General features: G+C 39.6%; 1 protein-coding gene across 1 annotated transcript in view; it reads right to left on the bottom strand.

Annotated features, from left to right (window-relative positions):
• NBEAL1 (neurobeachin like 1) overlaps positions 1 to 11,997 on the bottom strand; it is a 145,922-nt gene that overhangs the window by 41,218 nt on the left and 92,707 nt on the right. Inside the window, exons 21-29 of the mRNA XM_024206509.2 lie at positions 9,550 to 9,709; positions 9,350 to 9,452; positions 8,355 to 8,511; positions 6,776 to 6,934; positions 6,158 to 6,317; positions 5,692 to 5,780; positions 1,874 to 2,455; positions 1,155 to 1,330; positions 617 to 770 (exon numbers count right to left, since the gene is read on the bottom strand). Coding sequence (XP_024062277.1) covers positions 617 to 770; positions 1,155 to 1,330; positions 1,874 to 2,455; positions 5,692 to 5,780; positions 6,158 to 6,317; positions 6,776 to 6,934; positions 8,355 to 8,511; positions 9,350 to 9,452; positions 9,550 to 9,709 — 1,740 coding nt within the window. The remainder of the gene's footprint in view (positions 1 to 616; positions 771 to 1,154; positions 1,331 to 1,873; positions 2,456 to 5,691; positions 5,781 to 6,157; positions 6,318 to 6,775; positions 6,935 to 8,354; positions 8,512 to 9,349; positions 9,453 to 9,549; positions 9,710 to 11,997) is intronic.

Here is an 11,997-nt window from a genome sequence, read left to right as displayed (position 1 = left end):
CCGGAGAGCGGAAGCTGTTGGCCAGGTGCCCAGCTCTGAAGGCAGCGGCCCGCCAGCAGCAGCACAAAAGTAAGGGTAGCAATACCATACCATGCCACCCTTATTTCTGCATTGCTGCCTTCAGAGATGGGCAGCCAGAGAGTGGCGGCTGCTGACTGAGGGCTCAGCTCTGAAGGCAGCAGTGTAGAAGTACGGGTGGCAATACCATGCCATGCTATGCTTAACTTCTGCTGGACTCCTGGCCAGCGGCTGCCGCTCACTGGCCGCACAGCTCTGAAGGCAGTGCCGCCGCCAGCAACAGCGCATAAATAAGGGTAGCAGTACCCCCTGTAAGCCCCCTACAATAACCTTGTGACCCCACCACCCAAACTCCTTTTTGGGTCAGGACCCCTATTATTACAACACTGTGAAATTTCAGATTTAAATATATGAAATAATGAAATTTATGATTTTTAAAATCCTATGACACTAACATTTACTAAAATGGACCGTGAATTTGGTAGGGTCCTACATATGATTGAAGAAAAAGGTGACATTACTCAAACTGACAACTCTTTCATAAATGTCTCAGCCCCTATATAAATTTAGGAGAGTTTCCATTAGGCAGCTACTATACCTTTTCTGTCCATAAGTTTGAATTAACTAGCCCTTCTGCCTGTAGAAAGTCCTGTACAATGAGCAGGAGCCGGAAGGCATTTTCAGCATGTGTCGGAAGAGCTTTTGTGTCTCTGTTATCAGTGACTGTCCATTCCAGCATCTTCTCTAGCAAGCTGAATGGAAAACAAAATCCCAAAGTAATTATCACATGTTCTAAGAGTAAGTGGCTTTTAAAAAAATCCCATAAAGTATTTAACTGAGCTTAAGTGTACGTAGTGATATTACAGTCTTCTACTCTGTAAACCAGTGAGATTAAGGAGATTGTGATCTTCATAAAAATCAGGGACATACAATTTTAAGTTCTGTCAAATAAATTCAATTTATAAATAGGTACAGATGTGTAGATATACGTCTGATCATACTTGCATGAGAATGAAGGGGATCAAAGTAAATCAATTAAGTGTCTTTCACCAGGATTTAATGTAACTCTGATTCCATCTTTTTTTCCCTTTCCCCTCCAAAAGAAAAGAAGAAATCTGTCATGACACTATACTCACTTGAGTTTTATTTCATCAGAAGGTTGCAGTAACTCATTAGATATCCCCAGTTTGGTCAGTGCAGAAAACACCTGCCCCCTCTCAATCCAGACAGCATCATCAAACCTTTCTAAACCTTTCCACATCACACAGAGCAGGACATCTGTGAGCAACTGTATGAGCTCCTCTTCAGATCCCTATGAAACAATCAAGGAATTCACACTCTTCATAGTTCAGAATGCCTCAAAGAGGCTTGTTATTCGTTACAGTACACAATGCTTGGAAAGTTTCATCATCTTTAACATTGTAGCCTAAAGAGTCTGCCCACTGACTAAATGAAAACATTAACCTAAAATTATGCTGCAATGATGTTTAGTCCAGATTATTAAATTAATATTTGCTTTACTTTCTATGCAAGAATTTAGACTGGAGTCTTAGTACCACTGATTTGGCCATAGCACAACTTTTTCCTTGATGAGGATGATACAGGTCATTCCAATATAGCTTTGATTTAAAGAATAAAGTTACAATTTCAGCCAGCAAACTTAAAAAAACAACCTTGAAAGCTGGATGTTTATTCTGCCACAAACAGCACTGATATCCAAATGCAAATGAGCTGCTTTATCCGCTCTTCTGTTAGAGGGAGAACAGCATAACTATCTAATTCGGGAGGGTATTTTAAAAGAATTAAAAGTACTGTGAATTATACATGTTTAGACAGGATGGGGAGGATTACTTACTCCTTGGTTTTCAAATAACGAAAGATCAACGCTGAATCCCATATCATTGATGACGCTTGATTCTTTGTCAGGCTGACCAGAGAATGGCTTTGAATTTTCAATGGGTGACGGTGTGCTGGGTAGGCTATCTGTCATTTGATTCCCACTATCAGCCAGCTCATAAGAGTCCACGCTAGACAGATCTAAACGCAAATGTGAAGGATTACTGTGCCATAACTCTTCTTGATCCTCTGACCTGAAAGTCATCTCTTCCATGGAAGTACCTTCCAGCAACGTACCAGAAAAACAGCTGGTGACATCTAAAGATTTGCTGTCTTCCACGCTCCACTGATCATATGAACCATTAACTGAGGCAAAGCCACCAGCTTTCCCCCCCTCTGTCTGATCAGGATAGCATTTCCGAAGCTCTTCAGGAGGAATTTTTTTTTCATCTTCCTTTGTAGAGTCAGTCCTGCTCTCTTTAAGTCCATTCCTGATGTCGGAGTTTTCTTTTAGGAATAGTCTAACCAATGTCTCCTGCCAGGCTAACTGTTGAGAAATCTGCTGTGCTGCATCTGGCTGGGAATGTAAAAGCTGTAAAACCTGTAGAGAGCACAAGAGGTCAGGCTAAATATCCAAGCATGTACACGTTAATCTTTGCTACATAACTGCAGTCATTCTAGCCTTTAATCACACATTTCGTACTCCATTACATTTTATGCCTTCTGCGAAAAAATTCTTGTAATATAAATTAGTCAATAGGCATACAGCACATATGAGCTATAGATAATTCTTCACAGGAGAAAGTGAAATACATATTTAACTTTCTCGTGTTTGTATGGATCTTCAGTATTTTGCATGAATTAAGATAATCAAATAGTAATCATTTACAATAGAAAACAAAGTTAGACATCAGACAGTCATACAATCATTTTGAAAATTGCACGTATTTCTTTTATTCTACTGAACCTACATCTTATTTTAATGAAGAAAATAATGATTGGTGTGGTAAGAAATAGAATATAGCTTGTTAAAAGCTAACAATGTACGATTAAAAAAAATACAACCCCCCCCTATTAATTTATTACTAAATGCAAAAATAAAGTTTCCTTGATATTGAAATAAAGTACAAAGCTAACTATAGCACATCGGTAATGTTTCCATCTCTTAGGCCCCCTTTTACAACTATTTCCACAAAAAGCAGTCACATACACCACAACACATATCCATATTCAGAACACTGGTTTACAAAATCAATACAACAAATTACAAAATATATCGGATTAGAAACAGCTGAGCTAGAATAAAAAGGACAAATAATGGTGCTATATATACACACACACACACAGTGGAGTCGCATCATACGCGCATTTAACTTACGCGAATTCAACTATATGTGCGCAATGAGCGTATGCCCCGGAGTGATAGTGAAATGGGAGACGTGAATCTGCTGTTCTCTCAGTTGGTCTCAGTTCCCGCGTGCCTCTCATAGTGTGAGCATCTCGCCGCGCTGAGTGTGATTCTAGTGTTTAAAGATACGTATTTTTCGTACACTATGGCCCCTAAACGCAAGCTAACTACTTCATCTGGTGCTCAATCGAAGAAACAGCGATCTGTTCCAATGCTGGAGGAAAAACTGTCTGTGTTGGACTTATTGAGAGACGGTATGTCGGTCTCCAACGTGGTGCGTAAATATGGCCGCAACGAATCTAGCATCTGTGCCATCAAGATTCAAGAGAGAGAAATTCGTCAAGCTGTGGCATCAAGTGCTCCAATAACTGCTAAGGTGACAAGCTAGGTGTGTGATAAAACTTTAGTGAAAACTGAAAAGGCATTAAACTTATGGCTGGAAGAAATGAACCGTAAACACATGCCTATCGATGGCAACACGTTGTGAGAAAAGGCTCTTAGCCTCTACGCACTGTTCAAACCTCCCGCCGAAGAGGGACAGCCTTCTGATGAGAAGGAATTGGCTTAACAGTTTTAGGAACCTCTTCAACCTCAAAAACGTGCAGACTACTGGTGAAGCTGCATCTGCCGATGAAGAGGCAGCAAAAGCCTATCCCGAACACTTAAAAAAAAAATCATAGATGAAAAGGGCTATCTTCCGGAACAAGTTTTTAATGCTGACGAAACTGGGCTCTTCTGGAAAAAAATGCCCACCTGCACTTACATTTCAAAATCAGAAAGACAAGCCCCTGGCTTCAAAGCAGCTAAAGACCGTGTGACTGTGTTGTTTTGTGGCAATGTGGCTGGGCATTTAATAAAGCCGGGCTTGCTCTACAGGGCTGCAAATCCCCGTGCCCTAAAAGGCAAGAACAAAATCTCCTGCCTGTGTTCTGGCAATCAAATAAAAAGGCTTGGGTGATGGCAGTATTATTTCTGGATTGGTTCCACAAGTGTTTCATTCCGGAGGTCAAGCGGTACCTCAAAGAGAAAGGACTTGACTTTAAAGTGTTGCTGATCGTAGACAATGCTCCTGGCCACCCCGAGGCACTCCGCTTTGCGCATAATGACGTTGAAGTCGTCTTTCTCCCCCCCAATACCACCGCCATCCTCCAACCTTTCGACTAAGGCGTGATTCGCTGTTTCAAGGCCACATACACGAGGCTTACGTTCTCATGGATATGTAGCGCTATGGATGCTGATCCCAATCTTAATGTGATGGAGTGCTGGAAGTCCTTCAACATTGCCAATTGCATCACTTATATTAAACAGGCAATGGATGCAATAAAGCCTGAAACAATCAATGCATGTTGGCGAAACCTATGGAAAGAATGTGTGAATGATTTTAAGGGTTTCCTGACCATTGACAAAGAAGTGAAACACATTGTTCAGGTAGCCAGGCAAGTGGGTGGTGATGGCTTTGTCGACATCCTTGAGGAAGAAATTGAAGAATTAATTGAGAGCCATAGAGAAACACTGACTAACGAAGAGTTAGAGGAACTGATAAAATCGTCTACAGAAGAGGAAGATGATGATGACGAACAGGAAGAGCCAGCAAGTTGGAATCTTCATAAATTTGCTGAAGTGTTCCAAGCAGCGAAACACTTGAATGATTTAATTTCTGAATACGATCCCTCTATGGAACAAAGCCTCAAAATCACACGTAGTATTACGGACAATTTGAGACAGTATCAAGAAATGTTTGAGCAGCTCAAGAGACAACAGCGACAGTTGCCGATCACCATGTTTTTCAAGAAAAAACAACCAGCAGCAGATGAGCCTGGCCCATCGTCTCCTGGATCGACATCAAGCCCTGACGACCCCCCAATAGTGTCATCGTCGTCGTAGACTAGCAAAAATATCCAGGATGAATGGTGAGTGGTTAGGTTTACTGTTTTCCTTTTTTATTCTTTCATTCTTCCATCTCTCTCTCTCTGCACCACCACCACCAGTTTAGGATCACACTAAACTTGGTTTCTGCCTTGCACCTTTCCTCTGCTCACAACCTACCTTTTTAGAAATGAATTTAAAAAAAAACAAAAAAAACACAGAAAATGTTCTCTTAAAATAACTGAGTAAAATTCTGAAAGTAACCTCTGTTCATGACCTTTGGAACATCATTTGAGAGAAGTCGGTCATTAAAACAGTTCCGTATTTCCTTTCTGTAGAAAATATGACATTTGACAATCACAGAACGTAGAACAGTTTAAAAATTACTGATAATACAGTAACGTGGAGTACAAACAGCAGGTCAGGTTCATCAGAGATTCACATTATTAGCATGAGTCATAATTTAAAATTAACATAATATCATATACCCCTAATATATGCACTGCAGCTCCCCACGTCATTGCCAACAGGTAAAATGGCCTCCTGTTTTTAAGAACACTAACCTTTTTGCAGATGGCCACTCTAACATTTATATCTGCTCTATGAGACAGGTGCACCACAGCTATGAGGTCTCTGTAATTCACAACAGGATCTGCAGGGTGGGAATACAAACAAACAGACATCATACGAGCAGGGGAAAAAATGAAAAAAAACCTTTGAGGCCATCTTTATACATCAAGGATTAGTAAATGGGACAAATGTAAGTTTGTTTTGCAGCTCACCTTTAAGAAATTATGTTTAAACACTAAGTAAATTGAAACCATCAGCATAAATGTGTTAACCTGGAGCACATTTAGAATAGAATAACTTTACTAAGTAGATTGGTTTTCATCACCACTATACAGACTAGGGGGTGGAGGCTTAAAATAAATAAGGGAATAATTCATAATCAAACATTTTTGTCTTAAAAAAAAAAATCCAGCAGGGATTTAATACTAGTAGGCAATCTGTCAATGTGTCTTGGATTACCTGCATACAGAATTTGGTTAAGAAGATTTTTAATAAGAGAAATGGTAACTGGGGATTCATTCAGAAGGAGCCCTAGCCCAGAGTATCCCACGTCTCTGAGTCTCATACGTTGTTTACTCCGTTCATAGACTTTAGTACATTTCAGCATCTGCTCTACAATCTGCGAAGAAAGATCACATAAATCACATACGTACAGAAAATTACACATGCCTTCTATATACAAATACCAAGCAATCTTATTAATAGAGTCTGAATTATAATTTGTCTGTGCATAATTTTTTAAAGAAATATGCCCCCAAAACATAAATACTAATACAAACATTAAAGATCAAAGAGCACCTGCCTTTAAGATACCAAATCTTCAAATATTCTACTTCACTGGAAGACAGCAGTTTCCATTATGAAAAGTACAGTAAGTAGCAACTGTGAAGAATTTATAATTTCTAGTCTGCGTACTACTACTAAAGAATAACTATAAGCAGGTTCGCTAAATTAATATATTCTACATAAATTTGTATCCATTTTAAAACAGGGTTTAACTGCCAAAGATATTTCAAGATGAAAGAGATCATACATTTGCAAAAGTTACCATTAAAGAACTTATACTAAATGTATTACCTTGAAAACAAGTTCCCTTAGCCTGTCAGAATATCTCTGATTCAGTAACAGAGCATAGAGAATATCAGCATTTCCTGGTTCAAAAAGCAACAAGAAAAGCTGGTCCCGGGTTGGGCTTGTATGAAGTAGGCTGAAGAGTATATCAAGAATCCCACAGAGCTATGAAATAAAAACACACACCTAAATAAAACCCATAATCCATGTAACCATGACTATAATGCCCAACTCAAGGGGAAACATCCTATTTTCCCTCTAAATACAGCATCTTACATCACATTTTCAGAATAGTCTCAATGCCCCTTTCAACCATATTATATTTACAATCAGCTTTAGTGTCTGTAAAGCTGTTCCTAAATATATACACACACATGCACAGAGGGCACTTGCATAAAACTGTAAACAAAATAGGCTTAAACTGAGCATTTGTCATTACTTGTATTACCATAGAGCCTAGTGGCCCTAGGACCCAATTGTACTAGGTGCTGTACAAACAAACACAGAAGAGAGGAACTCCAGACAGTGATTATAAACAATTTGCTCAATGAGCTTCGAGATGAAAGCGAGAAGGGAGATAGGGCTTTGGAGAGGCAAGTGAAGGTGAAGAGTAGATATTTTTACAATGGGAAAGACTAAAGCGTGTTTGTATTGAGAGACGAAAGAGCCAAAGAAGAGTGAGAGATTAAGGAGAAGAGTAAAACAGGGAATGAGAGTGGGCACAAGGGAGATCAGGAGATGGGACGGATCACTGGGACAAGTGGAGGCATTAGACAAGGAGAGCAGATGAGAAACTTCTGCATCAGTAATCAGCCAAGGGGAAGGTGAAGGTCACATCATCTTGTCAACTTTCTCTTGAAAGAATCCTGTGCAGAAAGAGAAATGGTGGCAAGAAGAGGGGAAGGGAGGGTTTGAGGAGTGAGTCAAAAGGTGGCTAAAAAGTCAGTTGGGATTGTGGGTATGAGATTCAATTAAGTTGGTGAAGAAGACTTTAGCTAGGAAGATGGCAGAACTGGAAGAAAAGAAAACAGATTTGTAATGGAGGAAGTCAGCCTGGTCACAGGACTTTTGCCAGCAACGCTACACAGCACAAGAGCAGAAATGTAGGAAGCAGACACTGGGAAGGAACCAGGGTAGACCTTGTGATGGGAGAGAGGGAAAAAGAGAGTCAAGGGCAGAGGAGAGGGAGAATGGAGAGAACCAACCACCATATCAATGGAATATAAACAGAAAAATAAATCATTACAACTTTAGAGCAATGAAGTCCAATTATCTCCATTTTATGCAGGCTTAGAAAAATACTGATATCCAATCACACTGCATTTTACCCAACTCGCATGCTTACCAGAGAAAAAGGAATAGGATCATCAGTTAAAGTATTGCCCATTGCACAGTCCCCTATGCAGTTCTACAACGGGCTTAATTCTATTGCCTGTCACAACTACAAAGTAGTAACATATATGCTGCATTAGATTTTGCTTGCATCTTTTTTTGTCTCTTTCTTTCATCAAAGCTATGGTCAAAACTCCTAAACACTAAAAGGTAGGAAGCAACTGCAGATGTTCACTATTGCCATATTAAATACCTGTTCCTCTTCACTGGTCACAGCTATATATCCCATGATGCTCTGTATTTCTTCATGTGTCCCACCTTTGCTTAGGAAATATTTGATCAGTCCATATAGGAATGTTTGTATTGTTCTGAGGTCATCTGGAGCTAAGTCACTGTCTTTACAGCCACTACTAACACAGACAAGGAAAAAAGGTCAGTAAAAAAAAAAAAAAAATTCTTGCATTACACAATTTATGATTTATAAATATCACTCTGCTAATACTTCCACTACTTGTTTTAGTAACCCTGCTATCTTATCCTTGGAGTGATATTCAAGATGACAAAGTGGGAGTAGCCTAAAACAGAACTGGGTTTTGGAGCCTGATAAACCCCCAGATGTGGATCTAAACCTGATTTGGTGACTTACTATTTTTACTAAGCATTTTTATTATGGTAGTGCCTAACGGGCAACCAAAAATAGGGCCCCGTTATGCTAGGGAGTAGATGGTCCTTGTCTGAAAGAGCTTACGATCTAAATAGAAATGTAAAAGCATTTCAATTTTCATTTTTATAAATAAATCTCTAGCCATTTTCCTTGAAGACACCATTGAAAATTACAAGCAGATATAAATTGATGTAAGCCTATCACACTAAGGGTGAAAGCTTGTCCTGAAGATCCCAAAGAAGTGGGTATTCACCCACGAAAGCTCATGCTCCTATACGTCTGTTAGTCTATACGGTGCCACAGGACTCTTTGCTGCTTTAAAAAAAAAAACGGTGTCCGGAATTCCGCCTCTGAAATTCTGCCGCCCCAAGCACGTGCTTGGTTTGCTGGTGCCTAGAGCTGGCCCCGGAGCTTGCTACAGTCTAGTTCTAAGACAGGGGTCAAGGGAAAGTAGTAATTTAGGCAAAGGAGAATTAAACTCAAAAACTTGATGAGCTCTCACTTTTAATTCATGTTTTCTGCCTGGTCTTTTGTGAAAAAGGTAACAATAGCATACAACAAATTAAGGAGCATAAACCTCATACCCATAATAAATCCTGAGTGTGTCTAGTAGAAACTGCACTCCATACTTCTTTCTGAAGAGCCTCCTGCTGTCTTTGATGATTGTGGAAAGGTACTGTATATGTCCTAAGATACAAAGCTTTCCATTAGAACCTAGACAGGGATTTATGAAGAGCAAAGGTACTGTGTTTTAGCATAACTATCTCAAGTTGTATGATCTCACCAATCCGGAAAGGGAAGTCTCCACGGTTCCAGATACTAAAGTCAAAAAGTAAATGTTGATACATCTGTTGCAAAAGTTGCACATTTTTTTCCACAGAGACCTGTTCTATCAATAACTGCAGAGCCATCAGTACATTCACATCCATCAAGCTGCCTGGCACCTAAAATTCAAACAGACGGGTACAGGGGATATAATAGTAAGTTATTTAATGCGCAGCATATGCATTTTCTATTAAACTGATATTTAAAATCAGATCGACTCCCTAGTCTTGCACAACAATACAGTATTTGCTTTCCTTACAACAACTCTGTTAAACCAAACAGCTGTTTGAAATAATTCAATAATTTGTCATCTGAATTAAAGATTTTTGACAGAAATTTTTATCTGATTTTTGTTCTAGTTTAAATAGTTGAACTGTGAAATCTATAACAAACACAGCAAAACATAAGAATGGCCATACTGCGCCAGACTAAATGTCCAAATGGCCTAGTATCCTGTCTTCCAACAGTGTCCAGTGCCAGATGATTCAGAGGGAGTGAACAGAACACTATGACTAGGAGTCATCAATGTGATTGGGCCATGAAAAATTGCTAATGCAATCCCAGGATACATCAGGAGAGATAGGGAAGTGTTGTTATCATTATCCAAGGCATTGGTGAGATCTCATCTAGAATACTGTGTGCAGTTCTAGTCTCCCATGTTTAAGATGAATGCAAACTGGAACAGGTGTACAGAAGGGCTACAAGGATGATCAGACGAATAGAGAACCTACCTTACAAAAGGAGACGTAAGGAGGTTGGGCTTGTTTAGCCTAACCAAGCGAAGGCTGAGTGAAGATATGATTGCTCTATATGAATGCATCAGAGGGATAAACATCAGGGAGGGAGCGGAGTTATGTTAAGGGCTAAAGTTGGCCCAAGAATAAATGCATATAAAACTGGCCATCAACAAGTTTAGGCTTGAAATTAGATGATGATTTCTAATCATTAGAAGAGTGAAGTTCTGGATCAGACTCCCCAGGGGAGCAGTGGGGGCAAAAAGCTTAACTGGTTTTAAGACTGAATTTGATAAGTTTATGGAGAGGATGGTATGATGAGATTGCCTACAAGGGCACGTGGCCCATTTGTGACTGCTAGTAGCAAATATCTCCAATGGGTGGAGATGGGACACTAGATGGGGAAGGCTCTGAGTTACCCGGGAAAGCATTCACTGTAATGTCTGGCTGGTGGATCTAACTGATTGCCTTATTTGGGGTCAGGAAGTAATTTCCCCCCAAATCAGACTCGCAGAGACCCTGGGCAGTTTTCACCTTCCTCTGCAGCATAGGGCACAGGTCACTTGCTGGTTTGAACTAGAGTAAATGGTGGATTCTCTGTAACTTGAAGTCTTTAAATCATGATTTAAAAACTTCACTAACTCAGACAGAGGTTATGGGTCTATTACAGGAGTGGGTGGGTGGGGTTCTGTGGCCTGCAATGTACAGGTCAGACTAGATGATCAAGACGGTCTCTTCTCGCCTTAAAGTCTATGAATTATCAAGTGATCCATATTGTTCAGTCCCACCTTCTGGCACTCAGAGGCTTATGGACACCAGGAGCATGGGGTACATCCCTGACCATCTTGGATCATAGCCATTGACAGACCTATCCTCCATTAACTTATCTAATTCTTTTTTTTAACCCAGTGATACTTTTGGCCTTCACAACATCCCTTGGCAATGAGTTCTACAGGTTGACTATGTGTTGTGTAAAAAAATACTGCCTTATGTTTGTTTTAAACCTGCCGCCTATTAATTTCATTGGGTGACTCCTGGTTTTTGTGTTACATTAAGATGTAAATAACACTTCCTTATTCACTTTCTCCACACCATTCATGATTTTATAGTCCTCTATCATATCCCATCCTCTAGTCATCTCTTTTCTAAGCCGCACAGTCCCAGTCATTTTAATCTCTCCTCAAATGGAAGCATCTGTCTTATTTCCTATCCCTTTCCTAATGGTTCCTAACATTCTATTCGCTTTTTTGACTGCTGCTGCACGTTGAGTGGATGTTTTCAGAGAACTATCCACAATGACTCCACAATATTTTTCTTGAGTGGTAACAGCTAATTTAAGTCCCTAATTGTGTATGTACAGTTGGGATTATGTTTTCCAATGTGCATTACTTTGCATTTATCAACATTGAATTTCATCTTCCATTTTGTTGCCCAGTCACCCAGTTTTATGAGATCCCTTTGTATCTCTTCACAGTTTGTTTTGGACTGAACTATCTTGAGTAATTTAGTATTGTCTGCAAACTTTGCCACCTCAATGTTTACCGCTTTTTCCAAATTATGTATGAATACGTTGAACAGCATTGGTCCCAGTACATATCCTTAAAACATAAGTAGACAAAGTTTCACAAGAATCATAATATCTTGTTTTCAGAAATCTACAAGAATGTATAAAT

The sequence above is a fragment of the Terrapene carolina genome, unplaced genomic scaffold (genome assembly GCF_002925995.2).
Source record: "Terrapene carolina triunguis isolate 2854851 unplaced genomic scaffold, T_m_triunguis-2.0 Scaffold62, whole genome shotgun sequence".
Classification (NCBI taxonomy): Eukaryota; Metazoa; Chordata; order Testudines; family Emydidae; genus Terrapene; species Terrapene triunguis.
The sequence above is the reverse complement of the archived record's forward strand: the minus strand, read 5'-3'. Positions and strand labels throughout refer to the sequence as shown.